Source organism: Eucalyptus grandis, chromosome 9 (genome assembly GCF_016545825.1).
Source record: "Eucalyptus grandis isolate ANBG69807.140 chromosome 9, ASM1654582v1, whole genome shotgun sequence".
In the NCBI taxonomy this organism is placed as follows: Eukaryota; Viridiplantae; Streptophyta; class Magnoliopsida; order Myrtales; family Myrtaceae; genus Eucalyptus; species Eucalyptus grandis.
The window spans coordinates 17,708,299-17,729,029 of record NC_052620.1 but is presented as its reverse complement, the minus strand read 5'-3'; the positions used below and the strand labels follow the sequence as shown (position 1 = coordinate 17,729,029).

The following is a 20,731-nucleotide window of genomic DNA, read 5'->3' as shown; positions in this document are numbered from 1 at the left end:
CGGCACTGGCCCCATGCTCGCTTCCTTTCTCAATTCATCCAATGTGCCTCCCTCCCTATAGACAGAGGTACTGAACCGCAGCCATGGAGGATGATGGCCTCCATCGATTCACTTCAACGATGGTCGTTGTCCTTCTATGGCCGCAGAAGTGTCCGCGATGCCATGGATCTTCATTTTTACAGTGGTGTCGTTAGGTGATAGTTCCAACCTTCGACGGCGGCAAGGTCAACAAGAAGTGAGAGGTTGCTTATTTTTTAATTTTTTTTCCGTTTTCAAATTTATTTCTGTTTGCTAAAATTTCTTCACATCTACCTTTCTAATATATCATATTATGGTTTAATGTAATTATGCAAATTGTGGAGTCCGCATGCAAGATAAGGCGACGTAATTCACTTTCACTTTTTTGAAGGAACTCTATTAAAATGAGCCGTTTAAATTCGAGTTTAGGGTTTTTTTCCCCAATATAAAAAATTCCAAGGAATCGGAATCTTATTCTCTGGGTAGATATGGTTCCGCAGCCAACACATCCATATCAATCAGCCAATTACTCCACAAACAGCCCAGAGTTCATGACATTGTTACGTAAGTTATGCTACCCAAAAAAGGAATTTACATTGGGAAAAAGATTATGCCACGTGTACCGCACTAGCTCCAAATTTTTTCGTTAAAAAACATCTAATGAGGAAAATAATGAGTGCCATTAAGCGGGAGTTAACTCGGGTCCCACCGGGAATCAATAATCGTTTCTTGGTGTCCCATTAGATTGAACCTAGAGAGTTATATTTGTTGTTTAAGCCTTCACACGAAATTAAAATTGAGGTTTCTTGATGATGACGGGAACTAGTAAACAAACAGCGACAGATTGTCCAGACTCTCTCTCATTCTCATCGTCAGTTTAGAAAAGGAATAAACAAATCAAATCGCGGTTCATGCATATTCTCTAGAAAATCGAGTTTCCATTAGAAGATTGATTTGCTGATCTTATGACCAGCGAAACATGAAGAATATTTTAAGTTTTTTAAGCAAGTTGTTAATGCTAAAGAAGCACGCTATGTCAATCCAAATCTGTTCCCATTCATTCATTCAAGCAGGACAGGATAATACTTGAAAATGCAACAACTGTTCATGTTGATCGCACAACGTACCTGTTTCATGTGTTGTGCTAAATTGTTAAGTGAGAATTATTAAAATATTGCAAGTGTCACAACTTTTTAATTAATTGCTTTGAGTGATGTGACTTTTAAAAAACTTTTACCACAAGTGTCATGCCAAGTCGGGAATTTATCACTTGTGGTGGACATTTTTTAAAGTCCACTACGCTTACATGATGGATTGAAAATTTACAATCACTTAAGTGAACGTCGTACAAGAGTTATAACACTCAATTAATCAATTGAAAAGTTATGACATTCAAACCATGGTAGTAAGAAAGTCATGATTTTGATATTGTCCTTTTCTCGCCATGACATTGCGTCTGGCATGGCCAAATTCTAGGTACAACCCCTTGCTTTTTCAAAAACAATATGACACCCCCGTCCATTGAAAAGAAAACAAAAAACAGGGCACAGTTTTGTCAGAACGTTTTGGATAGACTCGCTAAACGACATGATTCAATTTGTTGGAATTTTAGTGTGGAAAAACTAGTGATCCTATTATTCACTTGAACTGTCATCGATCATAACAAGAATTCTGAAGTCTTTCGATAAAAAATGTCGTCTCAGCATTTTCTAGTAATTAGAAAGCAATGTCCCTAACAAGGGGGTTAGAGCCCTTTGTCTTGCGCAAGTTACGAGGTGCCAACCCAATATTAGATAGGTATACATATGCAGATCGTAGGGAGTGTTGTCAACATAGTTTTTTTTTTTTTTTTGGTCGGAAACTGAAATATATATTAGATGGGAAACGATTTACATCCTGCTAATATAGCATCCGAGAGAATGATATCGACAAAAGGGGGAGGGGGAAATATAAGCCGGTGTCTAGATGGGCCAATAGATCACATGAGCTTTAGCGGCCCGGTCGGCCCGCTAGGTTGGCATCTTTACAAGCGAAGCGAATTGAAAAATTAGGGCAACTCGAAAGAAGATCGTGGAGAGCATGGAAGAGGTGCCTCTCGTTCCGGGGTTGCGGCCGACGATTCGAAGGATCTCCACCGATTGGAGGTAGTCCGATTCAATCCGAACTCGGCGACGATGAAAGCCTTGATTGATCAAATGTTGGAGAGCTCGAATAAGGGCAAATATTTCCGCCCGAAAAGCCGAAAGGGCTGGGGTGTGGCCGTAAACATATCGGTAAGATTTCCTTCATGATTTACGTAAATACGGGCGATCGTGCCGTGCTGTTCGCCGGGAATGAAAGATCCATCAACATTACATTTGATAGTGCCCGAGTCGGATGTTTCCATTGACGTTCCACACGACTCTATAATCTTTTCCTCGAGTTTGACGGGGTTGCGGGGACTTGAAAGTGCGGAGGCGGTTGATGAGAGCATTTTCCACGGCGAGTAGGATCAAGGGTCTTACGTCGGAAGATGGCATCGTTTCGGCGACGCCAAGTTTCCCACATCGAGATAGGCAATCTCTTCAAAACTTGGGAGATCCAGAGATAGAGCGACTCGGAAGCTACCCATTCCTCCGGGCGTCGGACGGAGGTAAGTGAGATAGGGATTTTAATCTTTTGATGATTCCAAATTCCTCTCGTCCAAGGACAATAGAAAAAGAGATGTTCTAGGGTTTTTGGGATTGTTCGATTGCATAGACTACGGTTTGGGTTTGGGGCAATGTGTAGAAATAAGTTAGCTCGGTCGCGAGAGAATTTTTACATGCTAACCACATAAACACTTTAATCTTTGGGGCTGCTGTCATATGCCATATCTTTTTCCGAGAGATGAGCAGGGTTTTGGTAGGAGGATGAAGCCGAGGTGTGAGGGTGACTAAGGTTTGAAGATAAATAGTGGTAACAACTCTTAGCAGAAATCCCACGATGTAGTTTAGTCCACACTATTTGATCGACCCCATAGAGGAATTTATAGGTGTGCGAAAATTGATTGACAAACACGGGCATTGAAAAAATTTGAAATGAGATCTGTTTCCATGTTGAATTGTCGAGTTGAGAATGTCCGCATGACAAGTAGTGGTTCACCCTCAAATGGTTGTCCTCCTATTTTGCCCGTTGATAGCCAATTATCTGCTCGAATATTGATTTGTGAACCATCCCCCACTAACCACGAGTTTAGGAAGAATTGCATCGCGGCCTTTTAAAATACTCTCGCCATCCCCAAGAGGGCCTATATCCTAATGTAGCATTTTGAAAAGAGGATTGTTTAAAATATAGACCTTTGAAAAGCTGGCTCCAAATAGCGTAGGTTCTGAAATAGTCGCCATGCTTGCCTCCCAGCATTGCTAGACCGAATAATATCGGATCACGAAAACCCATACCACCCTTTGCTTTAGAGTGCTTTAGATCTATCCATGCTGTCCAATGAATACCAGCATCATTATTATTTTGCTCCACCAAAATGCTGACATCTTCCTTTCAATCAATCTGCGAGTGAAAGGGGGAGCTTGAAAATGGACATGGCGTGCGAGGTAATGCACGAATAACGACTTTTAATAAAATTTCTTTTCCCCCTTTAGATAAAAGTTTTCCTTCCACCACGATAACTTGGCATTAATTTTGGCCGGGATCCAGGAGAACATCTCACGTTTAGAACAGCCCCAATCCGAAGGAATGCCCGGATATTTGCCATATTTGGCGATCACGGTATGCGCATTTCTCGGCTAAATTATACTTGTAGAGTTGTAGGGCAATTCTTGCTGAAAAAAAATGCCGATTTGTTTCTATTGATAAGCTTACCGGCAAGAGCATAGCAATGCGGTTTAGAATATTCATAAGATTCGGCATTCCATTCGTTGCTTTAAGAAAGAAGAGGCGAATCATCGGCAAACATTAAATGAGATAATTGAGGGCATGATTGGTTGAATTGAATGCAAGTGGCCTATGCTTACCGCTTGATTGATAACGGTAGATAATGCATTAGCAATCGGAATGAATATGTAAGGGGATAATGGATCACCTTGCCGAATTCCTCGAGTTGGTTTTGAAATATGGGAGTTGTTCTCCATTGAATCGGATCTGAAAGTAGTTGTAGTAATACTGAGGCCATGACCATAGAAACCCGGTGATGTGCGAAAACCCAATTGTTGTAAATAAGCCGCAAGAAAGTCCCATTCAACCCTGTCATAGGCTTTTTGCATATCGGTTTTAGAATAAGATTGAATCGTTTTGATCTAGATCGAACCTTAAGCGGTGAAGAACTTCGGACAATCATGATATTGTCTTGAATTTGTCGCCTCTAACAAAAGCTGCACTGTTACAATTGATCAATCTAGGTAAGCATGATGCGAGTCTATTAGCCATGACTTTAGATATAATCTTGTATGCGAAGTTACATAAGCTAATTGGACGATACTGAGATATGCTTTCTGGATGCTTTACTTTTGGTACCAAAGTCAGAATTGTTTGATTTAAATGAGGATGCATTGAACCTGATTGGAAGAATTCTTACCTTTGTTTTGACAATAGTTGTTTTGATAATGTTCCAGTGATGTCGATAAAACTGGCCGTTAAGACCATCAGGGCCAGGAGCCTTGGAAGCACCCAGCTGGAATGTGGCTTGATAAACCTCCTCCTCAGTCACCTGGCATAGTAAGTGAGCATTAATTTGTGGTGTGACTATAGGAGGACACTGAATTAGAAATGGAGTAAAGTCTCTAGGCCTTGACTTGTATAAGCGAAGAAAAACCCCATTGTGATATCTTTTAGTTCTTTGTGGTTCTCGGATCCGATTCGGGTTTTCATCCATTAACATACATATACGATTTCTTTGCCTTCTTTGCATTGTACATGCATGGAAGAAACCGGAATTTTATCTCCCCATGTTAACCGGTTTAGGCGTGAGCGCATTGCCCAAAACTGTTCCTCCCGATTCCATAACTGTTGTATTTCTTTCCTTATAGAAGCCGCTAACTCCTTGTCTCCCACGATATGAATTGCTATTATTGATGATTTGGAGTTTGTTGCTTTAACCGACATATATGTTGATTGGCATTGCTAAAAACGGGATGCTCCATCTTCCAAGTTGGTGGGAAGCTTGATCTTTAATTTGGAAACTAAGGAGGTGGAGTTCTTTGTTCCATGCCGATTTGACAACTTCATTACATTGAGAATGATTGCTCAGAAAGCTTCATAATGGAATGTCTTTTTGATTTTGCAGATTGATAGTGAGTATGCGGCATAAGAGGACGGTGATGCGATCCTATCGCGGGGAAGGGCAAAAACTTCGGTAGAATGATAAGATAAACTCCAGTCCAGAGAGCAGAAAGCATGATCTAACTTCTCCTTTACCAAATCTGAACCCTCTCTGTTGTTGGACCAAGTGAATTCACAACCTTTGCTCTCCAATTCGATTAAAGCACAATCGTTAATCAATTTGCGAAAGGATTGCATTACGAGAAACGTTCTTGGCCTCTTTCTGTTTTGTTCCATGGAAACAGGAAATCATTGAAGTCCCCAATACAGATCCAAGGTAGGTAATTAGTAGCATAGATAGTTATGATTATATCCCAAAAATCCTGTCGAGTCTGATATATGGCGGGAGCATGAAGACGGAGGTGATGTGCATGGAGAGGCGCCAAAGAGGGATCCATTATCAGATCAACAAAGTGCGACCATCTGAACAACGGTTACATCATAAAGATCCGTCAAAAAGCGCCGGACCACTGATTGCCCAACGGGATCTCAAAAAGGAATGAGGGAAATGAAAGCGACGTTGTAAGTTCTTCAATACCCGGTTACGCATTCTTAGTTTCCATTAGGAATACTAAATCGGGCTTTTCAAAGGCTATCATAGCCTTAAGGGATTGAATTGTCAGGGGATTGCCCAACCCCTGACAATTCCAACTCAGTAGTTTCATTGATGACGCGGAGGCTGTTGCGGGCCAGCCCCCAAAGCCCATTTGACAGGTAACATCAGCCATAAAAACAGGAGTATCTAACAAATGGGATTCATCCAGCTCGGGTAGAGGATTAAGTTTAAACTCATATGGGGAATATCTCTTAGTTTTCTTACTTGAACCCCCGCTATCTCGAGTTCGATGGGTCTTTGTTTCTTCGTGAAGTAGTATCATTTAAAGGCACTTGGATTCCTTTTAATTTAGTAATTGCGGAACCAAATCCGTCATTCGAGAAAGAGGAATTTGAAGATGTGGTTCATTTAGAATATCGGGGAGGGAGTAGATTTCTTTGGAGTTGGCTCCGGTGGAGGCAATGCAGGGAGTGGAAGCAGCATAGTTGGAGGAGTTTCGGGTATGGTTTCTTCCATAGGTTCCAGTTGGGTTTGGGGTTGTAAAGGCATCCCAATAAGGGCTATTCTGTTTGACCTCAGCCCTTAACCACGGGCCATATACCATTGTTTCTCGGCCGTCAAATTGTGTGTCATCATAAGGAAACTCTTTGCAAGACGCATCATAATGTCCTAGTTTCCCACATGAAAAATAGAAGTGGGATAGTTTTTCATACCTGAAATCAATCCATAGTGCTTTGCCTCGCTATCTTGATAAGTTTACCGATGTTAAAGGTGTACGTAGATCAAGCTCGATGCGTACTCTACCGGAAGTATCGGAGTTTAATCTCAGACTCTACCCATATCTTTGGACTGCTCGGCTCAACAGTTGAGGAGTGTTCCATTCGAGTAATCCAATCACATGAACCTAAAGGGGCATTTAGAGAAATCATAACGGTGTAATGGGTTTTTGGTTGCCACGGTCGTAGATTAACGAGATGACCCGAAAATAGCCATGGACAACCATCTAATATCCGTCGTTTTCTGTTTCGAGATATGCATTTAATGATGTAAAGGCCACTATCGTTTGCGAGATGTCCACATAATCAACTCGCCATGCCTTCTTCATAGCAATTTGAAACCGGGTAAGTTAAGCGTAGGATTGGTGAAAATATTACCCACGAGAGTTAGTCGACATGCAGCTATATTATCGTATCGTTGACATCTTCCCGAGACCTCCAATTGTTGTTCGGACGAGAGACGGCCCGTCGATGACATAGTGAGGCAATACGAGTGGAATTTTCTTCCTCTTCGGTAGCCATTTGAAAGGTTCTAGGCTTCAAGAAGAGGATATAGTCGCAACAGATGGTGGAGATGAAGATTACTCGAGATGCATGTCGAGGATCGCGAACATGCAATTGAAAAAACTAGCAAAGAGCTTCGAGAGGGAAGCGAAGAAGGATGGAAAGATATTCTAGTTGTGAGGAAGAAAGTCGAAAGAAGAAGGTAGAAGGAGCTTCGAACATATCTCGAGAGAGAGCTCTAGCAAAAGCGAGAGAGAATTCGAGAGGAAAAACCTCCTTTTCACGGATTTTTGTCCCATGCAATTTTGTCAACATAGTTTAGTAAACCAAGATGGTGCGACGTTCGTTTATTTTCTGTGGTTATGTTGAGTTTGATGTTGCATCCGATCATGTTAGTGTTGGCATGCTGTCTCTTTATAAGTGTACATCTTCTGGGCAATGTGACCTTGTTTGGGTATTTCTTAATCGTTCATTTCCCTTATATTATTTTGTGTAGAGTAAAGAAGAAGGTCTATTTTGGCCCCAAAAAAAGTCAGATGTATTTTGGGAGGATAATTGCTAACCAATCAAGGCCAAAATTATTTTTAAGAACGATGTTTGCATGCCTCAATTAATTGATATTATTTTTTCATCTTTTCCAACATATTTCTAACAACTCTCATTTTCATCTTCTCCAACTTTTTCCAACAACTCTCTTCGATCTATCTTTGATTTGTGGGTTAGCATATTGACGTTATCCATATTTCACCCACATTTAATTGATCAATATTTAATATGAATGATGTAAATAGCTTATAACCAACTATGGTTGAAAGAAAATTTTTCCTACGTTCATGGAACATTTTTTTTATGGAATTGACACAAAGTGTCCAATATGTTGGAATGTATATCAAAAATCAAATTGACATATAAACTGACTTAATTAGAATATCCAATTAGACATAATTCTGAAAAAAAAAAATCGATTGCCAATTCATCTATTGAATAGATATATAAATTGGTCACTTTACCAAACAAGTTTTCACCTCATGTTTGAGCTACCACATTAAGCCAACTATCGAATGATGCAAATCCCTGTATCCTTTTACGTCAACAAATCTTAGCTAGAATGTGCAATCGGTTTCTATTGATCCGCATCAAATCTGAGTAATTGCTGGTCACTAGTCTTAGCGACTAAAGCATAATGGCACACAAGTTACTTCAAAGCCTTCCCATGGAAGATTTCAAAAAGAAGCCAAATTCTAAGACCCAACTCCTAAGCCTCTTAATCTGTCTAATTGGACTCAATTTTACTAAAAAAAAAAAAAATCAAAGTTGTCAGTCATGAGACAACCTCTTAATCGGAGGTAGCGATGTGTTTGATGTGACAAAAAGACATCACTTAGAACAAGAATAACTCGAAATATAACAACTTAACATGTTTTTGACATATTTTTAGATGAAAAGCAACTCTTGTCAAAATCAATCAAATATAATTTTGCTAATTATATCAAATGACTCCAATAACAATCTCGACACTAAATACTTGTTTATACTAATAATTACCTAACAAAGGGCTTATAATATTTTGCTAAACACCCTTTTAAACACACCTACACTTGTATTGCATGTGTAAATTGCCCATGTGAAAAAAAAGGAAAAATTATCAAAATGTTTTAGACCTAATGCAATTATATCAATTCAATGATAAAATTTATAATTGTGTTAATTGAGTCCAAAACATTTTCATGTTTTGCTAATTGAGTATAATATAACCAATTTTGACTAAAAATTGCTAGCATAAACAATGATTGTCTACGTGGTGTGTGACTAGCGTTGACGTTGACATTTTTTTAAATAATATGTTGGTAATTTTTTTGAATATTTTATAATTTTTGAATATTTTTTCTATTATATTCTTTTTTTCCTTGGACGTGGAGTTAGTGTGGGTCTCTAGCCACAGGCAAGGTCAGCCGAGCGAGGGCATCATGACCCTCACCAAGTTTGGATGAGGGTCGCAATGGCCTCATTTGCTCACATCAAGTGAGGCCGTCATGGACCTTACTCAATAAACCCTAGAAAATAGAAAAAAAATTATAAAAAAAAATTCAAAATAATATTAAAATATTTTTTTTAAAATCAATGTCAACATTGGCTATACCATGCGAGATGGTTGACATTCACATTAATGATTCTTTGTCAAAAATGACTAGATAAACTTAATTAGTAATATATGAAAATGTTTAGTATTCAATAAATATAATTAAAAGTTTATAATTAAATTGACATAATTATAATAGATTTACAATTTTTTTTTATCATCCACCCAGAAAAACTTTTACATCATTTTCTCCCTCGGGCGTCACTAAGCATAAGTGGGGTAGACAGATTTGACAATATCATACCTTTAGTACCAATTCATCAAGGGCACGGAAAATTAACCCATGGTTGACATCCTTCCATATGCGAATGTCAAATCATAATCTTATCAGTGCCTTTCTTTTGTCATCTCTCAACCATTAGGCTCAAGAAAATGGTACTATTATATATATGTATGGACTCTTTTTATCAATTATATTAAAGACTCAAACTATACCATATAAATTTAATAAAGTAATAGGTTTTTGCAATGAACTTGGAGAAATCATGTGATCAATTAGTGAAGCAAGGACTTCAATTTAAAGACAAACAACAGGTTAGTTTAATTTGGGAAGAGGATCAAACTGGCCTTACCATATTGGTTTGGATCGATTCACATAAGGATTGAGTATGCTTTTACTGTACTATATTGAAGATGTTTAAGGTTGAAACATGATTCGATTCCTCTAGTATTCCTCTATATGCCGAATATGTGGACCAATTCATATTTTTTTTTTTGATGCAGGGAGCCACGTCAGTCGGAGTTCGTTGCCTTGCAGCGGTATATAGCCGTAAAAAACCCCAGGTGATCTTGCGGAGGGCCACCCGCGACATCACGCTTAAGTCACGATCTTCCCTGGGGTTTGACCCCTCGGCCTTTCCACGAGGTTGAGGTTTCTTATCACGGAGCCAAGGCCGGTGGTGACCAATTCATATTGTTAATTCCTCAATTAATCAAAAAGACAAAAAGAAGCGCATTCGTTTTATCATATATGGCCCTTGAAGTTCGGGAAATGTCTCAAAATCAGCGAAAGGATGCAGCCCCAAGCAATCCAGTACCATGTATTGAAACACCAAGACATGTTGCAGTCGCATGCATATATCGAAAATATAAAAAAATTAAATAGTCATATAGGTTTTTTTTTCCCCTTTATGCGGCTGGTGTGCTAATTATTCTCTACACATGACTCAATTTTCCAAGCGTGGCGGCCTCTCTCTCGTCAGATATCCGCACGAGAAGCCGACAAGGCAGCAGTCAGATTCCACATCCCAGTCATGCTTTGAAGTTTCTCGAAACCCTAGGGGGACTTCGCAGGTGGAGAAGAGAAATTGCAGGTCTGAGGTCCAAACAGGAACTTGCCATTTTCTTTTGCCTTTTAGGTATTTTTTTTTTAATAATCAATTGAGTTATTTAAATGAATCGACACTCCCCGTATCATGAACGATCATTGTTTGGAAAATTGAATTATTATGATAAACATTGTTGAACAAATGCCTCGAAATTGTCGTTAATACGTACATGGAATTAAAATAATTATTGAATCAATCGACATATTAATCCATCATAGATTGATAAAATGGTTGATCACTACAACTTGAAATGTTTAGTCCAACACCAAAACAATGTGGCCATGTCTAAGTTTTAAGGTTGTCACTCCTTGTAAATCTTGTAATTATCTCTAATCTAACCAGATTATATGAACTTAATTCATCCAACACGTGAAATCTTATGATGTTAAAGTTAAGTTATAAACCTATTGTACAGATGCATATTTAGTCTTAAACATTTTTAATTTAAACAATTTAGTTTTTAATCTTTTTACGATTTGCTAATATAGTCATTCCGATTAATTTTATCCGATAATTGCTTACTGGATATTAGTTGTCTATGCAGTACTTATTGACATTGATGTGAATAATTTTTGTATTTTTGAATTTATTTCTTTTCTTTTTCTTCTAAGATTGACAAGGGTTGTCGCCAACCCATGCTAGTCACAGGCCATGGCTACAAAGCCCTTGCCAGTCTTAGGTAAGGGTCGTGGTCCTCATCCAAATCTAGCTTGCAGCCTTTGCTGGACTTAGTAGGAAAAACTAGGAAAAGAAAGAAAAGAAGGAAAATCACAAAATTTATATAAAAAAAAACTTAGAAAATTTTCAAAAAATAAAAAATGTCCATTTTTATAATAGTGATATCATATAGGACGGCTAGCATATATGTAAACAATTTCCAACCAAAAATTGACCGAAATGTTTATATTGAGAAATTATCAAAATATTTATGACTTAATTACCAAATTGATATCCATACAATAGATCTATAATTTTGTTTAATAATTATTTCATCAAAGTCTTGTTCGAATGACTTCTTGTGAATTCTCTAGGCCCAACATGAACATGGTGTATCTACGATCACATTAGAGTAGTGAACTTAGCCCATGCCCGAGATGAAAGTATAAGCATTCGAAAAAAAATACAAAAAAAAAAAAAAGAACTCATTTGACCTGTGTCTCTATTTATACAAATATCATCGACATACGTCTAACAAAACCCCATGATAAAAAAAAAAAAAAAAAAAATCAAATTGTCATCTTTGTAATCTTATTTTAGCATCTTACTTAGGGGTTGGGTTGTTTGGCTTTTAGTTAGATTTTAGTGTTTTGGATGAATTTAAGAACTTAGCATGTAGAGGTGGGCATTTTTAAAAAGAAAATGACAATTTTGTGGGTAGCGGAAAAAAAAAATTGTTAAGAGGGTATAAAATGGTCTTCAAAAGTAAAAATGGAATATGTATTTCGTGTTTTTGAAGTAAGAGGTAAGCAGTTATTTGATGAAATAGGACGCATGGTCTTTCAAACTTTTTTGAAAAGGATGTTGATGATTTAATCGGGGGGGTGGGACCCAAAAGAAGAAAATGAACAGGCCGTGGGGATTGGTCGATAAGCCTTTTCAGCGAGCCAAAGGAAACTCTCGCGTTGGACCCACCTCCCCATACGGCTGCTCCTCCCATCGCCGGCAACGCGTGCTTCTTTCTGTCCCCCCCTTTCTCTCTCTTCTCTCTCTCTCTCTCTCTCTCTCTCTGTTGATTTTAACTTTACGTGCGATTTTTCAAAGTTCTATGATTTCCACAACGTCATAAAAAAAGAAAAGAAAAGAATTTAAGCCCGAATCAATTATATATATAAAACGGTAAATAACATAGAGAGGGAACATGACAGTAACGGCTCATTGGAATTGGTGTGCGTTCATGTATGCAAATAGCACGCTCTTCGAATGTTCATACGTTTGTCACCGAAACCTAAATTCCAGATTAGGTTGTCCACGGGTACTTCTTATTTTTATTTCTGTGGGTGCAGAAATTGTCATATTTGTAAGCAATATACTAGAGAAAATCTAAAGTAGGAATATAATACACGCATGATGAGTAAGGGGGCGGATCTCTACCCGATGCCTCAATAAATCTCAACCAGTGATTTACGAAAATAAGATTATTATTTATGAGGAGCACCGTGTAGGTATAGAGGATCTTTATCAAAGAGTTAGGTTTGCAAATTTAGCACTGCGATAATGAGAAGTGTACATGACTTTAATGGTTGCATCTCCATCACAAGCTCCTTTTATACGCTACAATTTGAAAATATGTATTTGGTAGAGATCTAAGTTGATCTCGCCCGAGATGATGACTCCCTAGAGTAACGTGAGCCTTTATATTAGTCTCTTTTTAATAGGATTCAAGCAAGGAGGGAAAAGATTAGAAAGAGCAGGAATAAACGTAAACACGCATTTGAACTTTCGCTGTTAAAGCAGTTTGCATTCTAAAATATCCCTATATCCACACGAAAAGAGAGCACCAATGGTCAACAAACACCACAATATTATGGTCGACCACTAACGGCTGCCGCCACCATGTTGACACAATCTTTAGTTACGAATTGCGAGATATATAATCTGGATTGCAACGAACCATTTGGTTACCCCTTATTGACGAGGATAAGCAGAGAAAGGTGACGTACTCGCATTTTGCATTATTAGAATAAGCCAATCATTAATCATTTTTTTAATTTGGATAAACTAGAATTGTGGGTTTGTCCTTATTCTTTGTTTTTTTTTTTTTGGTCTGAGTCCTTATTCTTTGTTTAAATCACTGAATTTCCATAATTCTTTAATCGCCTCGTGTCTCTCTCCTCCGATCTGCCTGGTAGTTCCCAAATCTTCATCCGTAAATCAAATTGTTGCAGATCTAATCCATATGCTGTTGAATTCTCTCCTGCATTCATACACAATGTATATACTTCCAAGAGAGATTATACTAAAGAACACACTCTGTCGTACATCTTTTTTCTTTTTTTCATTGTTAATTTGTGGGTCCACTTAATTTCTTAGAATTTTATTGGGACTGAATCTTTTAATAGTTTCTCTACTTTTTTATACGCACCTCGTTTCTCATGGTCAGTTAGGGGATGCAATTATTGTGCCGGTTGTGTTTCTATGAGTGGTGATGAGGAATCCGCCCCCCACCCCATATGACCCTACACCTGTACAGATAATATCTGATTCTTGTTTCCTAGACTTTTGCTTTTCTTTTTTCTTTATTGTTTTTTTCTTTTATGATGATCCAAGTTGGATCTCCTTTGGGATAAGCAGTTCATTTTTAACCAAAATATATATTCCATCCCAAATTACATTGACAAACGGACAAGTGAAAAGATACACATGAATAAAAGAGCATATTAAACAGCCTCATGGAATAAAACATTGGTTGTACAAAGTTTTTGGAAAAAAGTAAAAAATAAAAGTCTAGAGAAGCCTACTAGTCATTTGGTACAAATCCAAAACCTAGTAAAAATGAGAAAGATATTTAATATCAATAACATGTTTTGCAACAAACTCCAAATAAAATAATGGGATCAATTACTCAAGTAAAGATTTCAATCAGGTCAATGCAATCTAGAAGTCAAATCTAATTGGCATTGCCCAACTGATTTTGTTCAATTCACATAGAAATCAGTTCGATTTCAATATGATTCTTCGGATGTCAAAGAGAAGAAAATACGTCATCTCATTTGTAATTACTCTATATACATCAAGTGAGTGAATATTCATTCCTCAATTTCTCAAAAAACAAAAGAAGCTCATTTTGTTATATAATATAGCCCTTGAAGTTAGGGAAATGCTTTCTCAAACTCAGCGAAAGGATGCGGTCCTAAACAATCTAGTACCATGTACCGAAACACCAGGACATGTTGCAGTCGCGCGTGCACATATCGAAAGTTATATATATATATAGGCACATAGGTTTTTCTTCCCTCTCTTCATGTAGCTGGTGTGCTAATTATTCTCAACGCCCAACTCGCATTTCCAAGCAGGGGGGACTCCGTTATCATATGTCCCCACGAGAAGCCGACAAACCAGCAATGAGATTCCCCATCCGGTCATGCTTTGAAATTTCTCGAAACCCTAGTGGGACTTCTGCGGGTGGGGGAGAGAAATTTGCCGGTACGAGTGTCAAAAGAAGTTCCGACATTTTCTTTTTTGCCTTTTTGTGTTTTTCCTCCTTAAATAATCGATCGAGTTATTTATTCCAAATGATCGGTAATTCTCGTGTCATTTAAGATCATTGTTTGGAAATTTGAATTATGATGATATATATATATATTGAAGAAATATCTCATGAATCTGAATTTTATATTACGTGATAAAAAATAAAAATGGTTGGTGAGAATAAAGTTAAATAAATCTCGATGTTAGGTTCACGCCACCGAATTAGTCGCAATATTAACCATCGTAAATTGATAAAATGGTTGAATGGTTATGATTATGGTTTTTGAAAGATTTAGTTCGTCACCAAGGCAAAGTTGCCGTGTCTAAGTTTTAAGGTTGTAACTCCTTGCAGAACTTCTAATTTGGGCATGGACATGATCCATCTCTAATTAGATTGGAGATATGAACTTATTAATCCAATAGGTAAATCTCATATGTCGTAAAAGTCTTGTTTGGAAAGAAAATTGACATTTTAATGAAGTTTCTTTCGATTTTAACTTTACGTGTGACTTTTAAAATTAATGATCACGTTTTTGTCTCTAAAACCTAACTTGCAAGTTAAGCTGTCCACAAATACTTCTTCTTCTTATTTATTTATTTATTTTTGGTGCAGAAATCGTCATAGTAAGCGTTATATAGTATTTGACAAAAAAAAAAAAAAAAAACAAAAAGCTATGAAGTGTAGTAGAAATTCTAAACTAGAAAAATCATACGGTCATGATGAGTAAGGACAAGGATCCCCTATTCTACATTATCTCAGTTGGTATCTAAATAAATTTCAACCATTGATTAATGGAGATAACGTTATTATTTAATATTGCAATTGGCATTGAGTGGAAGATCCTTATTTGTGAGTTAGGTTTACAATCCCTTAGTATAGCGCTAATAATATGGGTACATGAATTTGGTGGTTGGATCTACATTACTAGTCCCTTTTTGTATTATACCATATGAAAAAATGTGTTTGGTTGAGATGATGACTTCCCAGAAAAACATGAGTCTTTATTTTAGCCTTTCTTCTTAGAAGGATTCAAGAAACGAGGAGAATAGATTAGAAGAAGAGGGGATAATCTTAATTAGCATTTCTGTTTTCCCTATTAAAAGCAGTTTTTCATTCCTAGGATGCCCCTACATCCTCACAAAATAGAGCACCAAAGGCGGGCCACCACCATATCATGATCAAGGGCCACCAATCATGGCCACTAATATTGACATAGTCTCCAGGTCATCAAAGTATATATGTGTACACGATTTGGATTGTGGTCATCAAATGAATCATGTGGTTATCGTTGTAAGTAGAAAGGTGACATACTTACATTTCACAGTATTGGAATAAGCCAATCATTAATCATCTTTCAATTTTGATAAATTAGAATTGTAGGTTTGTCCTTCCTTATTCTTGTAATGGTTGTTGAGTCAGTGTATTTCTATAATTCTTTAGTAGCCTCGTGCCTTTCTCCTCCCTCCTGTCTCAACAGGCATAACAAGTCATGAAAAGGTGGCAGTTCCCAAATCTCCACCCATAAAAACAAATGGATGCAGATCAATCCTTAAGCTGTCGAATTCTCTCCTGTATCCATACATAATGTATGCTTCCAAACAGAGGTTGTACTAAAGTACATCCCTTCATTTACATCTCTTTATTTTATTATTAATTTGTGGGTCCACTCAATTTCTTGGAAATCTATTGGAATTGAATTTTCTTTCTTTCTTTCTTCTATTTTTTTTATTTTTTATGAACGCCTCGTTTCACATGGTCAATTAAGGGATGCAATTATTTTGCCGGTTCTGTTTCCGTGAGTGGTGATGGGGAATCCACCCCCCACCCAGATGACCCTACAACTGTACAGATAATATCTGATTCTTGTTTTCTAGACTTTCCCTCTTCTTTTTTTCTTTATTTTATTTTATTTTATTTTATTTTATTTTCATGATAATCCGATTTGTATCTCTTTTGGGACAAGCAGTATTTTGACAAAAAAAACGAGTTCCTTTACAAGTTGTACTGATTGCATTATTTGCTTTTCTTTTCTTTTTTAAGGTTAAAGATGCTTTTAAAACAAATCATTTGAATTGTACTAAAAAAAATTTCCGACCAAAAAAAAAAAAAGAATTTTACTAAAAATATATATATATATAAAGTTTGAGAACCAATTAAAGGGCTAGCAGCATCCTCATTTGTAAGTGTAATTTCGAAAATGACAACCTTCTTATTTTCCCAGGACTTCTCAAGAAAGTATCATTTTGGTAAATTAGCTCTCTCCCGGACCAAGTTTACTAGGTTTTAGGCTGTACCTTCATTTGAGGCCGGTAGGCTTCACAGCATTTTCTTTTTAGATTTTTTTCTCTGAAACTCTATACAACCAATGTTCTACGTGATCCTCTCTTTTCAAAGTTATGTTAGATAAATGCTACGAATAACTTATTTATTATTTTTGATATCTAAGATATTATGATATGCGTAATTAATAATTTAAAATATTGATTTTTATTAAATATGTTTGATAAATGTTGTGAGGACATTGATTTACGTGGTCTTATTATTGAAATGAAAAAAAATTATAAAATACTCATGTCTGTTTTATAAGTTTACATAAATGGATGAAAGCCCGTTGATTGCTTGAATATCTCAAAGATCCTCTGCTACGGACGTTGACATCAGTTAACTTTCACCTATATCCACGTCACCAATTTCTTGCACAAATCTACATAATCAAATAAAAATGTAATCCATTTAAATAATCAACACCCTTTATTTCGGGTTACTCCTGGGTTTATTCAAGAGGTGCAACTTAAATGGGCGGTCAAAGATCCACTGGTCGGCTGGCCAGGAGATGCCATGAATGCCTCACCAATAAAGATGAGCACATATTATTAATCTATGACATAAACATAACAGACAAGTTTAAAAAATACATGAGACAACTCGTACTTGATCATAAAACTGCTGGGTGCATGTGATTCATTTTCTTTCTTTTGGCAGGCCTTTTGTTTATCTTTATGATTGTCTTGAGCTATGGAAAGAGGCTTTTGGATCCTTAACAATCATAAAAAGAATGCAACCCAACAATCTTAAACAATTTCACATAAACGATAACATGGGATCAGTTCTTTTATTCCAAGATATCTGCATAAAATATGTGTGCATTGCTGGATTTGTCTGGGGGCATCTCTTTCACTAACCCTAAATGGGATTGGCTGAGGGCACTGGGATTTGTTCGGCATGCCTGTGACTTGAATATGCATCTAATCATCAAAGCTTTTTGGGTTTCTGTGAAACTTTGGAGACAATCTCAAATTCTTCTATAGCTTGCATTATCATTATCCCCATTATTTAAGTATATGTTTCTGTATCTGCTTTGGCATGATCATGTACTCATAGAGACAATGTGATGGGAGGGCAAAGTCTCCTTTTCTCTTTGTGAAGGAAAAAAAAAGTAAGCTGGCTGAAGAAGAAGAGTTGAAACTAACAGATAGAGGCGAGACCTTTAAGTGTTGGCCTTTTCTCTTTAAGAGAATCACACAGTCATCATTCTCTGTTTCAGGCCAAACAGAAAGTTCCTTCCTCATCAACTCACCAAACTCTTTCAGGTTGGATGGTATATCTTACACCTTCTTCTTCTTCTTCTTCTTCTTCTTCTTCTTCTTCTTCTTCTTCTTCTTCTTCTTCTTCTTCTTCTCGAGTCTTCTTCTTTATCAATTTACCAAAATATACACCACCTTATACTCTTTAGTCCTTTCACTAAGAGTGATCACCTCTATTTACAACATCGGACTGTAATGATAGATGGCATGTTCTTATCTTTTCTTTTCTTCGCAATTTTCTTTTTCTTTTCACCCTTTGTCTTGTTTGCTTTGCCATGTATTTGGGATCAGCTAGAGATCTTACAAGTACACAAAAACTAATAATTCTTGTATTGGAGCCCCAGGTTTCGATCATAATCACGTAGAAAAAAAAAGTCTTCATGAGTGATAATTGTTCTTGTTTCACAAAGATTTCAAAGAGTCCATGCAAGATGTCTGAGAAGATCTGTGTGAGATTTGAGCAGAATTTGTAAGAACTAATTCTTCTTTTTTTCTGTTTTTAGTCTTTTTCTTTGGTGCTGTCAGATTTTCTAGTATACTGTACATCAATTTCACAACCTCAGCCTTCTAAAATGAGCAACCAAGCATGAATTGCCCCAAGATACTTGGGATCTAAGGAAATAAAATGGACTATATTCTTGGAAAATGCTAAAACAGGCGTGCAATTATTGTCTGATGGAAAATGTCAACCTGTCATGTGTGTTGCTAGATATTTGTGTTAGAAAGCAAAAAAAAAAAAAAGCCAAGAAAGAGACAAATTATCCCTTGAAACGGTTTATATTAACACCCATTTATTAGGGTACCATTCAAAGAAGCATTTTAGCTCTTATCACTCTCCCTCTCCAGTCCAAACTACCTACTTCTTTCTCTATTGCGATCTTTCTTTCCAACATAGAGAAGTGAAGAATTCCAGACCCAAATTCGAGGTGCAACTGGTTACGAAAGAAGCACTTGACAGCAAATTGTTATCGCGATTTGACTAGCTTGGAACCTCCATTAAAGCTTCAAATGGAGAAGCTTCTGAGGCCATATGATAAAGAACACATGAAGTTGGCAATGTTAAAGCATGAAGAGACATTCAGAGAGCAGGTATACTTCTTCATCCTCCCCATCTTACGGACAAGTTACAGAATTCCTTGCTGGCTCTAATCAACTCTCTGAATTATACTAACTTTGGATTGAAATTGTAGGTTTATGAACTTCATCGTCTATACCGGATCCAGAAGGCATTGATGAAGAACTCTAAGAGCAGCAGCAGCAGCATCCATGGAGAAGGGCTACACCTGGAGAAATCGAATTACATTTATAGTCACAATTCTAATCCTCTTCCAAGTTCAAAGATGGGTGTCGACCTTGAACAGCTGGCCCGAGTATACAACAATGCCGAATCGGAGGGATTAGTCGGAGTTAACTCGGAGATTTTAGACGAGCGAGATTGAGCTGACATTAGGCCCCACACGCTACAAGAGCAGGAGGAGTAAGAGAGTGGATACAGCGTTGACTTCAGATTCAGTCCAACCTTTTCTTCTTCCTCGAGATCGTCGAGTCACAACGGGTCACAGTGCGGCACCCATCAATTAGGTCCTGTTCAGATGCCTTACACGAAGAAAGCTTCTGAAAATGGAGGGAAAGGCGAAACCGGTGACGGAGTCGAGGAGGGCTTGATTAGAGAGAGTCCTAAAACAGCCCCCTTGGCTTTTCCAGGTCTTGAGTTTAAACTCTAGTTAAGAGATGTTAGATGATTCTAGGTTTTTCTTTTTCTTTTTTCTTTTTCCAGCTAAACTGTTTCCAATAGACTAATTTGGCCTCTGATTGATAATTTGAAGTTCGAATCTTTTCACCTCTTAATTTCTTTTCTTTCCCACCTCTGTTTCTAGTCTAGTGGGTGGGATACTCGTGAAAAAATTTGCTCCTTTCTCTGGCTTGCAAAAAACCCATGGAGACTTCACAGAATAATTAACATCAATTTAGCTTTCTCCAAGATTTCTGTCCAATTTCAGAGCATAGTTACAGATCATATGACTTTGCTATTCGTTTCTTTTTATAATCAATATTTACCAAAACTAACAAGGAGGATGCAGTTTAAACAGACAAAAGAGTCCATTTCTACATACTATAATATCTAGCATTCTGGTCCCACTATGGAAGACAGTGAGTGAAGCAATATAACTATCCTATCTGTGTCCTCTATGACTTGATTCTTTCATGGTGTCATAGCTTTGTTTGCTGTGTCTATGGGCTTAGAATGCTCCAACTAGATTTTATTCAAGAAAATGCATGTGGAGCTCGAGCCAAGAGTTTTACTAGAAGAACAAGAAGATTGTGCAGAGACGAGCAGTGTTTT

General features: G+C 37.3%; 1 protein-coding gene across 1 annotated transcript; it reads left to right on the top strand.

Moving 5' to 3' along the window:
* Positions 1–19,366: 19,366 nt before the first annotated feature.
* Positions 19,367–19,826, top strand: LOC120286095. The gene is made up of 2 exons (XM_039302411.1): positions 19,367–19,476; positions 19,578–19,826. The coding sequence occupies exons 1-2, from the start codon at positions 19,396–19,398 to the stop codon at positions 19,824–19,826; spliced, it is 330 nt and encodes a 109-aa protein (XP_039158345.1). The 5' UTR covers positions 19,367–19,395.
* Positions 19,827–20,731: the final 905 nt, after the last annotated feature.